General features: G+C 36.4%; 1 protein-coding gene across 3 annotated transcripts; it reads left to right on the forward strand.

The window, feature by feature from the left end:
• The first annotated feature begins 24 nt into the window (after positions 1–24).
• Positions 25–15,684, forward strand: firrm (fignl1 interacting regulator of recombination and mitosis). 3 transcript variants are annotated; one of them, XR_015517630.1, is made up of 25 exons: positions 25–288; positions 438–550; positions 714–753; positions 960–1,048; positions 1,561–1,665; positions 1,750–1,890; positions 2,045–2,207; positions 2,538–2,622; positions 4,424–4,562; positions 4,731–4,820; positions 4,906–4,970; positions 6,398–6,546; positions 7,089–7,218; positions 8,409–8,595; positions 9,303–9,385; positions 10,417–10,468; positions 11,183–11,272; positions 11,450–11,635; positions 12,603–12,719; positions 13,015–13,207; positions 13,311–13,484; positions 13,573–13,677; positions 14,618–14,698; positions 14,802–14,933; positions 15,316–15,684. XR_015517630.1 is itself a non-coding variant. In XM_087296843.1 (25 exons), exons 2-25 carry the CDS (start codon positions 461–463, stop codon positions 15,520–15,522), a joined length of 2,736 nt encoding a protein of 911 aa, XP_087152969.1. In that variant the 5' UTR covers positions 25–292; positions 438–460; the 3' UTR covers positions 15,523–15,684.
• The last annotated feature ends 693 nt before the right edge of the window (positions 15,685–16,377 follow it).

Here is a 16,377-nt window from a genome sequence, read left to right on the forward strand (position 1 = left end):
GGGGGGTGTAAGCATCGTCATTTTAAGTAAAACGAGTACCAGCTTAATACTGACATTTGATTAGCATTTCTTCCATGATACCTGTAACTAGTAAGAAATACCCTGACAACATGAGCAATGTATTTGCCTAGACCTATACTTGATCCGATTTTTAAGCTTCTGGAACCCCCATACAGAACTGGCGAACCGAGTCGACCAGCAGCACAAGGAAATCAAAAGTCCTAAGATGTTATTGTAAATAATCACCATATCAACGCGTTATTACACGCTAATTTTCCTTTTGAGCGAGTACGTAAGTTGTCTAGTTATTTGTTCTAAAAGGTGTATAACTGAATGAATAATATAACGGGTAAAGTTATCTTGTTTAAGTATACATGTTTGGCCATCGATATGCCGGCTGGAGATTTGTTAATGTAAGTTGCAACTTTGTTTATAAGGTGTGTTTTTAAAAGTGACCACGATGTCTCAAGTGACTCTCTTGGACGAAGTTTCTCAGTGGAACCCGGAGACCTGTCAACAAGAACTCAAAACTGTCCTGCCTAAACTAGTTATATCCTTTTCTGAACACTTTTCTCCCCTGTTCACTAACGTTAATAACGTTGAAGGCAGTATTTGAATGTGGCCAGGAGTTGCACACGTGTATTTGATTGTGTAGGACCAACTTACGTTACCTGTGATGGCGTTTGTTCTTAAATTATCCTTGACTCTTGCACGCCATGCATCATGATACTGACAGCTGGGAAGAGCATACAAGTAAGTCTGAGCTGTCATCATTTTCTACAGTTTCTGACTTGGGACACGTTGAAGCAAATAAGTGTCAAATAAACGTCCTTGGTGTTTTCAGATTTTTTTGTTGTTATTGTATGAGCTTTTATTGCTTTCCCCCCCAATAAACATTAATTTTGTTTAATAATGCATCATTTTAAGTTTTTTTTTTTTTCATTTTTGTATCTCCACAGATATTCTGCAAATAATCACAAGCAGGTTTCTCCCTCATCTCTCTCTATCTGATTTAGAGACGGGATGTTTCTCCACTGCTTTACCCAAGGTTTGAGATTTAAATTTCTTCTAATGACTGTTTAATCACGGGTTGCCCTTTTTATTTGATGCTCTGATGCATTTTCTTATTAATTATGTGATATTTAAACCATACTATTAAGTCACGAAGATAATAAAAGAATAAGCACACTTAGATGTTATTAATATTCGATCAACAGCAAATAGGAGTACTGTATAATTGTTTTTAACAACCTAATCAATTATTGTGCTTGGGTAGTGGATCAATTGACTTTACCAAACCAGATCTTCTGGCTACTCTTTTATCCAATGTATTTGGCCTACTGTGTTTGTTTCCTGCTATATACAGTAGTTCGGACTTGTGTGTTTTTTGGATGCACAGTCTTTTTCACTTTTGATGTCTGGCTTAGACAACATGCTGCCAAATTCTGCCATAACCAGTCCGTTAAAGAAGATCTTACCGTTACTTATTCCATCCCTTTAAAAATTCCACAAGTATTCAACAATTAAGCATGTTTCCACAATGTCTTGTACAATTCACAGGTTGTAAAAGTGTTCGCAAGTCTTTTGGAAGAAATCAGCAAGCAAATTGGAGGCCTTTCTAGTCAGAACACAGAGTTGCAATTATTTCTGAGAAAAATCCTGAAGGTTTGAATATTTGATAATATTTCAGTCTTGTTCAGTCAGTCATTCTCTGGTCATAGAGCATTCTTCTGCTGTGTTTTTGGCCAGACGATGGTCCAGACACTGGAGTGTCTCTCTGGCTGTGTGAGACATGTCTGTTCCATTGAAGAGTCTGTTTCCTTCAGCAACATTCGTTCTTTGCCCTCTTGCATCCTTGGAGTCCTAAAGGACACCTTTCAGCACTGCAAGGTTTGTTATTCTTTACTTGATATAAAATAATACACAAACATACCTTAAAATGGAATTAATATGTCTAAACTAACAACACCTCTTATCTGTTTTAGTGGTTATACATATAATTATATTTGCTGTAGATTTCAGTATTATGTTGATATGTTTATAGGACAGTGAGGTCATGTACAGTGGAAGACTGTCATTGGTTGGTGATCTCCTCCAAGGCCTCTTTAAAGAGGCTTATTCTTTGCAGAAGGGCCTGATGGAACTTTTGGACAAGATTAACTTTGAAGACACTGCATCTGAGGAGGAAATTTCAGATATTGTCACAGGTTTGTGGCATCTTTTAATTTGGACTTATAATCTTATAATTTTTATTATTGGTGTTTAACAAGACCAACCATGTTTGTATATAATTCAGAATAAGATAATTTATAGACTATCTTAGTTTTCTTATTTTTGTGGCATCATTATGGAAATGTTTAATATTGTTCCACTCAATTTTTAGTAAAGAGTCAAGATTTGAAGTGTATCAAAAAGTTTTGAAAATAGTTCTAAGACAAGAATTGTTCAAAAGTTTCAGGACAACTTTGATAAAAGGTTTGGATCTGCTTCAAGTGTTGACTACTGTATGTATTTAACTTAAATTGTTTGGCCTGCAGTGATCCACAGTCTGCTGGACATATGCTTGATCATATCCAGGCTGGACATTGCTCTACATGCCAACACATGGAAATTTATTATTAAGTGAGTATAATGTGCATCATGAAGTATTATATTTGTTTGAATAGAAACCATTTTAAATGTTCATTTTGTGTCGAGTGCTATTTCATTATTTGAAGTTGAAGCTGAAATTAAAATTTTTGACTCCAAGTATCCCATTTGTCTAAGACTATATTTAATCTACAATATTTTCCAGAACAATAAGTCACATTTGATCTGACTGTATTACACATTGCTAGTCACATTTTTATTAAAGAAAAGGTAATTAAATTAATCATAATAAACCTTGTATTTTAGTTCTCCTTACTTCAGAACAAAGTAGTTTAATGTAACAGTATATAGAATATAAAAAAGAATGAAAAATCAAACAAGCAGAAATTATAGTGGCATTCATTTATAAGTAGCATTATTTTAAACAACAAGCCCAAATGAATTTAAAGTGAAACTGATCAGGGTGTCTGCAGGGTCTTAAAATGTCTTAAATTTCAAGAACAAAATTTTAGACTTTAATAACTAAAATATTGTCTGGTAGTTCTTAACTCATTTTAAACAAGTCATATTTTTTTTCTATGTACAGGTAAAGCTACCCAATCAGGCTGAATCCCAATAACAAATAATCAATTTCCAAACCTTTTCTTTATATTTAAGTATTTTATTGCAAAGAGATACAATTCACAACAGCAGTTACTTACATTTTACAGCAAATTATCCAAACTAAATTCCCTAATCAGGCAAAGAAAACTAAAGCAATACTTCCTTTTGCAAGATCTTGTATTAATTCAAAAACTATTTACAGAAGTAACTTGGCCATTAGAAAAAATCCTTAGTGTTTAGCTCTGTATGAGTCTAAAATCTTAATGGTCTTAAAAGAGTATTAAATTTGGCTTGAATAAACCTGCAGAAACCCTGCTGATACATGCTGTGTGCTGTATGAGAAATGCACTATACAGTTGCTTTTACAACCCTCTCATTTAGTATCAATATAATGTGTGCTTTGACATATTATATTGTCATTTCGTTAATTGCATTAGATATGTCAGTACAATGCAGCATGTTTCACTTAATAAAAGTGACATATTCTGAAAAGTTCAGTAAGCAAAAATGGACCTTTGTTCTTGAGCAACATCAGAATATTACGTCATTTAGTCTCTCAAATTCTTAGTAGCATTTAAAATTATTTAAAAAATTAAGTGTAATTGAATGGATGTTTTTTTTTTTTATAACATCCTGGTTGAAAATAACTTGTATGTCAAATGATCAAATTACATTAGATTCATTCATTCATTCATTCATTCATTTTCTTTTCGGCTTAGTCACTATATTAATCTGGGATCACCACAGCAGAATGACCTGCCAACTTATCCAGCATATGTTTTATGCAGCGGATTCCCTTCCAGCTGCAACCCATGGCTGGGAAACATCCATACACACTCATTCACACATATACTGTACACTACGGACAATTTTGGTTACCTAATTTACCCATAGCACATGTCTTCAGACTTGTGGGGGAAACCAGAGCACCCAGAGGAAACTCACGGGAACACAGGGAGAACATGCAAACTCAACACATAAATGCCAACTGACCCAGCCAAGGCTCAAACCAGCGACCTTTTTTGCTGTGAGGCGATCGTGCTACCCACTGTACCACTGTGATGCCCCTACATTAGATTGTTGATTTTTTTTTTATTATAAGTGAGTAAACTAAGCCAGGAAACTTTTTCAATAACAAGATAATGATCATAAAAAAACCTTTTGCCCATTGTTTATAAATGATTATTTAATTGCACATAATGACTGTGCTAACAGTTCGCATTGATTTCAGACAGAGTATCAAGTACCAGTCTCTAGTAGAGGATCGGCTTCACCACACTGACATTTCCTTTGCGTTATGTGAAGACCTGTGTAGGTCTGTCGAGAACTGTCTTGAGCTGGCTCAACAGATCCAACAGGCAGGCCTACAGGTAAAGGAGACCCTTCAGTTAAAGTTAATAGTTGGTATGGTATTTTTAGTGGTAATAACGATGACCTAGATACACGTGCCAGGGACTTTTTTGATAACACTGTTAAGAAAATGTGTTGTTGCAAGAAAGGTCAACTCGACTCTGCCTTCCTCCTTTTGTTTTTAATAGGAAGCTGTACACTCTCCAGAATACAAGCTTTTCCAAAAAGCAACAAAGATGTGCAGGTTTTTTGCCAACACATTAGTCCACTACACAAAGGTAACTCAAAATGAAAGTTATTCCTCCATGACCAGACCATGATTTTAACAGTCTAAAACAACAATAATGTTTTTTTTTGTGATAGGAATTTAAAGTGTTTCTCTCCAAGTCATGCAGTCGATTTCACCAGTTGTATCTTCAAATCAATAGGTAATTACATTGCTGGTTCTTAAAAAGTGTCAAAAGTTAAAAAGTCAAAGTTTTCTCAAGTTGTCTTAAAAAGAAAAATCAATAAATACATACACTGTTCTGCTGGCTTGGGGTTTTAATAAAGTTTTAAGTATTAGGCTATGTTCACACTGAAGTCAAAGGTGACCCGAGTCAGATTTTTATGCCCACGTGACTCGGGTAATGACAGTGTGAACAGCCCAAACCGCATGGAATCTGATCTTTTCAGTTCTGATTTGTGCCACTTTCATATGTAGAATTAAATCAGGTACAGATCTAATGTTTTGCAATCCGACTGCAGTGTGAAAGATCATGTAGACTTTTACATAATCTTTAAGTGACATGCGTCATCATTCTGTGCTGCAAACTACTACATTTACTCCTCAGCATAGTAGACGTGCCTGTTAACCAGTCTGGTTCACGATTGGGGTACGGGTTGATCGCAAAGCTGAAGAGCAGTGTTACGGATGGGGGATCTGTACACAAAGGAGGGTGCGCTTTCATTTTAAGGGAAACTTTCTCTCCAAAGGAAGAAAGGCAAGTGCTCAAGGCAAGCATCCAAATCCCCCTTCTTCATGTGCCTGTTGTTTATAACGAAGTAAAATGAAATAACTCCGCAAACAGAGATAAACCAACTCCGCCTTCACAGTTCAGTCTGCGGCTGCTCATTACCCTTGATAAGTTCACTACAACGGTGGTCAGAAAGACTTGCACTGCGGTTGTCATAAATTACAAATTATCAGTGATTTCAATCACAAGAGACTTATTTTAGGTTACAAATGGTGAAATACACATTAGTAGTTGCAGGACAAGCCTTTACAGTTCATGAAATACACCATGGCTGTCTATGAAAAGGGCAATAATCATATGAAGCATTAACTGACAGTGTACTTCGTACAGTATACACATTGTGTGCATAATTAGACTTTTTGTCATGTCCTTAATTATACTTTTACAAATACAGGTCAGTTTAGGACCAAGATCTGTTTACACTGCAAATCTGATATTGGCCACATTTATAACAACAATGTGAACAGCTATGCAAAACAATCAGATCAGAGAAAAAATTAGACTAAGCCTCACAGTGTGAACATAGCCTTAGATACTTTACATTTTTTCCCACAGGATTTGTAATTTTCTGGTGATGATTTATACTTAATTAAATGCAAACACTGGAAAACTCAAAAGTTTGTAATTTTAATAAGCACATCTGCTGTGTTTAAAGGGGTTAACATTTTTTTTATCTTTTATTTATACGATTCATCATTTTATAAAACCATCTAATACAGTAACCTAAAAACCAAGAATCACACTTTTGCCAGATGTTTATTTATATATCATCTGTTAAATTTCTCTGTTTTGGTCATGATGTCTAATTGTGAATTAAAATTTTTTTCTCCACTCATTAGCAAGTTTCTTCCATCTCTCTGTGCCCCATCCGTGCCTCCTACACTTAGTGAGGAGCTGAGAGTGGCAGTTCTGGTTCCTATGGATGCCATGCTGACACAAATGATGTCCTTTCAACCCTTCGCTGAGTCTGTCCTGAACCCAGACCATCGTGAGATCTTTTTCAAATAATCGTATCGTCTTCCAGTGTCCTCTTGAACTCCAGAAAATTACTTTTAACATTTCCTTCCTCAAGTGTTTTGCTTGTCCATTCTAAGCTTATAGATCATTCAACCTGGACATTAATGTTGTGTTGAGTGTAATATGTGTGATCTCAGGAAAGATCTCAGCAGGATGAGAAGAATAGGGTATTAATTTATTTCATGTCACGGAAGCGGTTATATAAGAAATGCACAAGAGACTGACTGTCCATGACACACTGCTGAGTGTAGATCCTGAGCATTTCCAGGTCACTTAAATTGAATATGTGCTCATGCCCTTTTATTATTACAGGACAGTGCATCACGCACTGCAAAATGAGGTGTTGCACTTCATGACCGATCTTATGTAGACATTTGGAAAATTCATTTTATTTGTAATTTGATGTTTTCAGATTAACCACAGACTTATAAAGGATTATTTTTTGCATATATGCAACATTTTCAAATATTGTCTTGTTTCAAATATGTTGTTGTTATTATTTGTGAATTTTAGAGAGCAGTGCCAAACTTTTTCTACCACAGTGTCTGCTGCTGGTGAATGTTATGGGTAAGCTGTCATCCCAGCCAGAAGAAGCGCTGCGGCTGTGGAGCGATGGCAGCCAGTTTCCAGAAGAAACTCCAAGGTACTTTACAGTTGCCAACTTGATTTCACCAAGTAGGACATGTTCCCGGATTAACATCTATGTTGATCCTGGTACAACATTTCAATCAGCCATTCACAATTAAAGGATACATTTACTGTTTACGTTAAGTTTAGGCTTACGGTTGGGTTTAGCACTTCTACATGATTGTTGTCCAACTATTATTACCCTCTGATTTTGGGAATCATTTACAGTTATAGTGGTTTAGGGGTAGGAAATAAGTATGAATTTCATTTTCAAAAAAAAAAAAAAAATGATGTTCCAAGATCAACATAGATCAAAATCATGATGTGCACTAGAGATCTGTGCAGAACTGAATTTTTAGTCCTGCTGCCACCAGGTTTTATTCTGCACCAGACTGATCCCGCTGTATATTCAGCCTTTGTTCACCCGCTGCCCGACCCGCCGTGTTTTCTACCCGACCCTTCCCGCTAAATTAAGATCTGGTTTTCCAAATCTCACATTAAAATTGGGTACTACTAAAAGCGGGAGATAACGTAAAAAAGTGTGGGTCGTGCAAGGATTGTTGGCTAAATGTCAGTTTTGTTCATTTTATAATGAGACATGAGTACCTCGTTTATGGCTGGTGAGGCTACTCTTTTAAAGTCAAATTTACAACCATATCCCCTCTATATATTTGCCAACTACCTATTGTGTTTCATATCTCATATCAGCATTATTGCTATACACATAGCAGGTACATACTACTGAGCCAAGGAAGAATGCAAAATGTATAGCAAAATGGGAGCAAAATGGGCCTCCCAAAAAACGTCCAGCTGGGTGCTACAGAGTCCAGACCGCCTATAATAAGCGACACACAGCACCACGTTGGATGCATGCTCTCTCATTCACACACAGCACAGCGGCGTATTTCAGGTGGACTGTTGGATAATATCATGGTCACATGATCTCATGAAAGTCTTGCAGACTAGCATTGATGCAGTTGAGTTTACAGCCTTTTTAATTGTTCTTCTATCCCTGAATTGGCTTGGCAGTTAGTGAAAACATTTTCAGATTTCAATTTATATAAAAATTTCAATAAAACAAAGTTTATCTTTTTGATCCAATTTGTTTTATCGTTTACTACGCCTCACACTGATTAGTTCTCTTCAGATGCAGTTTAGCATTGCTCACGTTAGTAAATTTCACAAGTAAAACCTCTGTTTCTTCAGATGGTCCGTGTTTGAGGCGGTGTTCCAGAGTTTCCGGCTGTGTGTGTTGGAGCGTTTAGTACCAGTGTGTTTACCAGGGGTAATGCTGCAAGGCCAGGCTCAGGGTACAGTCAGTCTGCACCAGCATGTGTGTGTGCATATGTGTGCTTGTGTGGCTGTTCTGCCCGCTCAACACTTCCCTCCACTGGTCAGTAGTCTCTTTTTAAACCTTTATTCAATCAAAGTATTTTTTGGGCATATTCTTTTTTTTAAGTCTTACAGAAAGACAAGCCACATTCCAGCTTGACACAAGTATTTGGCTAATTATATTGTTTTAATAGTCAAATTAATTAATGCATGGTACTAAAGAGAGCGAAAGTGATTAATCACTGCTGTTAATATGCCATATTAATATGATATAACGCATTTGGAATGAGATTTAAACAACTAAATGCTTTATTAAATTGATGCTTTAAACTACTAAATTGGCTTGTGTGTGTGAGTGTAAGTGTAAGTGTGGGTGTTTCCCATTACTGGATTGTGACTGGAAGAGCATTTGCTGCGTAAACTGAAGCAAAATTAAGTAAATTTAGGTTTAATGTTGATAATAAATTGTGTAGCAATTGAGTATATTTATGTTTGTTTTATATTTTTCGTTTTATGTTATGAATAACCAATTTATTTGAACTAAAACTCCTGCAACACTTATTTTTTTCCCTTGTAGTCTGATGTGGCATGTTAAAATACAGTAATCATTTCTTGTAATAGAACATTTTAAGTCTTCCCATTTATGCTCAGTGTTAGATATTAAATGCTGAAATGATGTCCACTGAGTGACAATAATTTGAATAGGATGTTTGAGCATAAATAGGAAATGTCATATGATCTTTGCTGTCCTCTGTTTCCTTTTTTCAGGAGCGCTCATTATTAGCCGCTGTATTGCAGGCAGACACACAGACGGCTCTCTTGGCCACAGATGTCTGGTGCTTCCTAGCTCGGTAAGTACAGATACACACCCAAGAGCATAGACCATCAGACTGCAGTGACTAGTACTTTCCAGAAATGTCACAAAGACACAGAGCATGAACAATTACGACATTCCTGTTTTTTCTAAAGTGAAAAATTCCAGACGTTTGTCATTGTGGTTTGGCAATCCGTCAAAACTTTCCCCTAAAAATACAGAAATGTCTTTACTAAAAATAACATTCTTGTTAAGTATAGAGAATGAATGTAAACTCACCGCCCACTTTATTAGGTACAACTTACTTGTACTGGGTTTGACCCCCTTTTGCCTTTAGAACTGCCTTAATCCTTTATGGCATAGATTCAACAATTTACTGGAAATATTCCTCAAAGATTTTGGTCCATATTGACATGATAGCATCATGGACCATATCCCAAATGTGCTCTTTTGGATTGAGATCTGGTGACTCTGGCGGCCCTTTGAGTACAGTCAACTCATTGTCATGTTTAAGAAACCAGTCTGAGATTATTCGCGCTTTATGACGTTATCCTGCTGGAAGTAGCCATCAGAAGATGGAAACACTGTTGTCATAAAGGGAGAGACATGGTCATCAACATTACTCAAATAGGCTGTGGCATCGACACGATTATCAGTTGGTACTAGTGGCCTAAAGTGTGCCAAGAAAACATCTCCCACACAATTATACCACAACCACTACCAGCCTGAACCGTTGATACAAGGCAGGATGGATCCATGCTTTCATGTTGATGCCAAATTCTGACCCTACCATCCGAATGTCGCAGCAGAAATCGAGACTCATTAGACTAGGCAATGTTTTTCCAATTTTCTATTGTCCAATTTTGGTTAGCCTGTGTAAATTGTAGCCTCAGTTTCCTGTTCTTAGCTGACAGGAGTGGCACCCGGTGTGGTCTTCTGCTGCTGTAATCCATTCACCTCAAGGTGCAACGTGTTGTGCGTTCAGAACCTAATAAAGTGGCCATTGAATGTATATTGCTCTAAAGAATTATATGAGTGTGTTTATATACTGATCTGTTCTCTCTTTAGGTATGGCACGGCTGAGTTGTGTTATCATCATGTTGTCCTTATTGCTCATTTGGTAAGTTGAGTCTTTTGGGAATGTGACCTTTTCTGTGCTCTTGTGGATTTCTGAAATCTTTTCTGGGATAAGGGACTACAGGGGACTCTTCTCTCTAACACCCTGATTGAGCTGACAATTGGTGTCAAATGCACATGGGGTAGAGCACACCTGTCCGTCACAGCACCGTTGTGACATTTGTCTTGTGTGCTGTTACTGTAGATGTATATTTTTCGGGGGTAAACAATTTGTGTTCTATAGGTTAAATGTGTACACACACACACACACACACACACACACACACACACACACACACACACACACACACACACACACACACACACACACACACACACACACACACACACACACACACACACACACACACACACACACACACACACACACATATATATATATATATATATATATATATATATATATATATATATATATATTGAAAGCTTTGTTTAGTTACATATTAAATATACATCATTTAAAACGTTTAATCCTTTGTCACGTGATGCTGTTTTTGATTTTCTTTTAAATACGTTTTTATACAAGTTTTTTTTATTTTATTGACCCTTTTAAAAGTACAGAACTTTTTTAACCTTTAATAATTGGTTCTTTTAAGTGTTGAGCCCAAAAAAGTCAGATTTTTTTTATATACCCAATAAAAATAAGATCATTATCAATGAACTCCGTTTCCATAAACACTATTGTTGTACTGTTTAGATAAGGGCATGTCCTGCTGGGGGTTATCAACTGTTTCACTTGGCCCTGGTGCTCAGACGCCTACTTTTTCTGATGACTCCAAAACACCAGGTTACTTTCACTTTCTCTTTTTACCAGATACAATGCATGAACATGACAATAATGCCAAATAAAACTTCCTGAGAAGTCAAAATAATGAGATTGAGATTGAGTTTTTGACTTCCTTTCCCACTGCTTTTTGTTTATAGGGTAGCTAAATGGTACAATTATAAAAGTATTTTGTGACAGGTGGAGTTTGTGGAGCGCTTTCCACTTTCTCAGGAGGAGAACCTTTGTGTGTGGCGTCACACTCTGCTAAAGTGTCTGTGTGTAGAGGCCCGTGTGCGGGTGGAGGAGCAGGTGCTCGACAGGGCTACTGTGGTGCTGGAGGAATGGCAGAACAGCGGCTGCAGGCTGGGAGAAATACCGAGACTGGTGAGGGCACTGAATTGACACGGCTGCCACCAACTATTTTAACTTCTGTTTGCCATCATGTTGAATTACACAGGGCCTTGCTTTTAAAAGCATCAAAAGTGCAGGCATATAAATTCCCTGTAGACAGCTCATTTAATAAGACACCCACTGGGCCAGATTTGCTAAACAATACAAATTTGACAGCAATCCCATAAAAATGCAAATTGGTTTGAGAAAGTTCTGCAGGTGATCTACTGACAATATGAAAATTCAAAGACAGACATAGCAGTTTATTTCCATTATGACCCACAATGCAAATTAGATCGCAAACAAGCAGTAGAGGAGTTGATAATAATGTTCACTAACAACAAACCACTACCAAAATGTGACTCAGTACTTGCAAAATCACATTCTTTTTGAGTAGGTATTTTGAAAAAGCACTTAATCAAGGATGTGATTTCACTCTCACCACACATAATGTGAATTTTCATAAATTTCTGCCTCTCCCCTTTTTTTGTTAATTTTTGACTGATAAAAGCTTTTATATATTTTTTTACTATTACTATTTTTTTTTTTACTATATACGATACGGTCTACGATATATAGCCATATTGCACTGCTACGAGTGTGATATTGCTCATAAAAATATTTACAGTTGTTGTTGTTGTTGTTTTAATAACAAAATGTAGTAAATCTGGCCCCATAATAATGAACAAACAGAGAAACTTAGACCAAGGTTAAAGTTCCAATGCTGTAAATGTGTGTTCCCCAGAACTAATCCGGATGTGGGTTGTAATTTATAAACAATAAACACAAAATCCACAATTTTACCTTTTGGCAGTGGAAGATTCAAGGACTTCTATTGTTACTCTAAAACTTCAAAGCTTTATTGTGTTGTAAAAATTTAGACATTTGTATTATGTCAGTTCTGACTCGGTGCCCTTATTGCCTAGTACAGGATTTGAACTGTGGTTTGTTTGTGATTCAGAACCGGATACTGGACTGTGTGCTGCTGGTTGTAGGAGGCAGTGGCACACAGAATGAATGTGTGGAGTCTTTAGTGAAGATCATCTCTCAGCTGTGGAGTCACATGAGGAGCAGCCAGGTGATGCGTTCATGGCTTTGAGTTCAGTAAAATTTTTTATGTGAAGAAATTAACTTTATTTTACAAATAAAGAATTCGTGGATATATATATAGAATTTTAAATATATACTGTTCATCAATTGAAAATTAGCAACTGAACTATTTTCAGTATTAATAGTCATAAATAATCTTTCTTGAGCACTAAATCAGCATATTAGAATGATTACCAGAGTAATGTTCTTTTAAAATATAAAGCCATTGCTACAAATTGTAATATTATTTAGCAAAAAATGCTGTATTCTTACTCTTATTTCAGGTTCAGGTACATGTGACACTTCAGTGCACTGTGAAATTACTCCTGTCACTATCAGCTGTTCTGATCAAAAGTTTAAAGCCACACATCATCCTTCAGGTGATTTTACATCTGCACTTCATCTGCTTCTTTTACCTCCATATTTACTTTGCATTCAATTCAAGTTTATTTATATAGCGCTTTTACAATGTAGATTGTGTCAAAGCAGTTTCACATTGAAATCTGGACTTTACTAGAACTTCTAAGTTGAAGTTTGGTTGTAGGACCTTTTATAATTCTTTATTGTAAATGATTTATAGATGTTTTGTTTCCTGTTTTCGTTTTGATACAAGTTTTTTTTTATTTTTGGCAAATTGCAGGCTGTTTCCTGTTTGAGTGGCTTGAGTATCCATCAATGTCCTGATGACCTGCTTTTAGCTGCTTTGGAATTTCTTGCTTCCTTGGGACAAATATTTATTCCTCCCAATATTCAGGTATGTGTACATTTTATTTAATTTATTTCAATTAGTCATCTGACTGTTTAAGTTTTGTCCATGTGACTATGTATGTGTTTGACTGCAGGGCCAAGTTTTGCCCCAAATCAGTTCTCTATTTAATGGTTTTCTGACTCACCCATCCTGGCTGATACTCCATCATGTCTTGGAGGCATTTGGCTGCTTTGCAGAGGTTAGAATATCCCCCATAATATATTTTTCTTTTTTTAAAATTAAGTAACATGTTGGGGCTCGTGGAGCTGCGCATCGTTGGATTTGCTAGTCAGTGTTTGGGCATTCAGCAGTGACATTTACATTTCTACAACTTCATCTATTTTAAGCTGCTTTGACAGTCTACATTGTAAAAGCGCTATAGAAATAAAAATGAATTGAATTGAATTCTCAGTTATTTGTATGTCATAAGTAAATTGACACTTTTGACATTACACAAAACCTGACCTTTCTGAAATAAAATAGATTTTAAATAGATCGCTGTTTTGATCATGTTTCAAAGTTGCTGTTGGATCATCAGATCATTTTCACTTGATGTGGACTGGATTTAACGTTCAACGGTCTAACATTGTTATTATTATGCAATTTTTTTAAAATTCAAATTGACCAGCACATAATGAATAAATTATTGGTTTTATATTAGGCTTTTCTTATGATTGCTCATATGTTAATGGCTTTAACTTGAGCCAAAAATTGACAAATATAAGCAGCCAATTCACCAATGCAGTGCATTTGTAATAAGTAATATAAATTACCTCTGTGAAGTTGAAAAATGGTCTTATTGAAGTGAAGTGAAAATGGTCTTATTCATTTGTGCTGCAAAAATATTTTTTTGTGCTGTTTTAGTTTTGAGATATTAAAATAATACTTTTAGGTCATTCAGCGGTCACACAGCCCACACCACATGCTTTAAATTCACCCTAAATAGTCTCACAGTTACACGTTAAATTATGGACGATGTCCTCATCAGCCCCCAACATGCTCCAAATGTGCAATTACTAGCAAATCCTTTATTAACTCATATTCTTTAGGTGAAAATCTTAAATCTCATCCCTCTTCATCTATTCTAGTTCATCTATGTTCATATTTGTAATCCAACTCATGTTTCTTTTTTAACTTAGATAACAAACCACGAGGAAGTGATTTCTCAAACACTGAAAACAGAGGAGGTCAAATCGAAAGTGTTAAATTTCCTCAGTAAGGTATGAAGTTAGAGACTTGACGACTTTTGGCTTTTATATCAACATTTGTCTGTGTAGTGCAGTGGCCCTTGTACTGTATAGGTTAATGTATTGCTTCCTGTAGACTGTCTCACAGCAAGAGTCTGAAGAAACAAGACTAGAACGTCTGAAAGAGTGGAAGTGTGTTATAGAGAAACACTGTCAGCAAATGGAGAGTGAAAAAAGCCAACCTGCACAAACGCCACTTACTGAAGAGGTGAGTTCATAACCAGGTTATTTACTCTACAGTTTGACACAACTATAGAACAAATGTGTAGTTCAGATAAAAATGTGCAAATCTAAAATGAGCATTTTTATGCCTCCTATGTTTATGTTCAGTTATTCAACTTCAACAGAACACTGCGCTTTTTTGCAAATAGGTTCATTTAACAAGTCACTTAGGGTTAAAATAATTTTGTTACCATATTGGTATCCATTCAGCTAATCTCTTGGTCAGGTGGAATCACTTCTAGCTTTCACTTTCAATTTAGTGAAATTGTTGAACCTATACATGGGAGTCTGAGGAAAAATGCTCAATTTAGAAGAAAAAAAATCTGACAGGACTTTATACTAATTCCATAAATCCTCTTCTGTGCCAGCCATGTGCGAAGAGGGCAAGACAGGAGACCAAAGCAGAAGAGGAGTACGAGCGATATCTCCAGACAGCAGAGGGTGCCTTGAAAGCGCTGCAGGCAATAGAGAGGTCAGAGCATAGCCCGTCTCCACCACAGTGGGTCAGGGCCAGACTTCAGCTCTTACAGACACTCATAACACAAATCAACACCACTACTGAAGAGCAATCCTGATTCAACCTCAAAAACACCTCTACCTCTTGGCTGCGTTATTTCATCTCACTACATTTGTTTACGCGTGATGTTTGTATAAAAGTTTATATGGGATGAACGGTCATTCCAAAGACTATGAAGTTGTTTATTAAACTTGATTAAAATTGTGTTTTGTTCATTTTAGAGCTAGTCTGTTGTCTTTGTTTAATTTTAAAGTGATCACTGTAATGGTGCATTTGAGAATTATTATTATATCTAACATTTTCTGAACCTTTTTTCACATCTTCAGAAACACTTGTAAACTGATATTTCTGAGCTTTGACATATTACTACCTTAATTCCAAAATTACATGTATGGACCCTATCAATGGCAAAATCTTGTGCTGTCATAAAAATTATACACTCACTGGCCACTTTATTAGTTACACCTGTCCTACTGCTCATGAATGAAAATTTCCAATCAACCAATCACATAGCAGCAACATTCATTCAGGCATGTAGATAGTGCCAACACGATCTGCTGCAGTTCAAACTGTGCATCAGAATGAGGAAGAAAGTGACTTGAATGTGGCAGGGTAGTCTGAGCCATACAGGCTGGTCATCAGAAACTGAGGATCTACTGGAATTTTCAAGCACAACCATCTCTAGAGTTTACAGAGAATGCTCAGAAAAAGAGAAAATATCCAATGTGGCAGTTCTGTGGGTGCAAATGCCCTGTTGATGTTAGAGGAGTATGGCCAAACTGGTCTGAGCTGATAGAAAGGCAGCAATAACTCAAATAACCACTACCACAACTGAGGTATGCAGAGGAGCATCTCTGAATGCACAACATGTCAAACCTTGAGGCGGATGTGATAAAGCAACAGATCACACTGG

The sequence above is a fragment of the Danio rerio genome, chromosome 20 (genome assembly GCF_052040795.2).
Source record: "Danio rerio strain M-AB ecotype USA chromosome 20, GRCz13ab, whole genome shotgun sequence".
Lineage (NCBI taxonomy): Eukaryota > Metazoa > Chordata > Actinopteri > Cypriniformes > Danionidae > Danio > Danio rerio.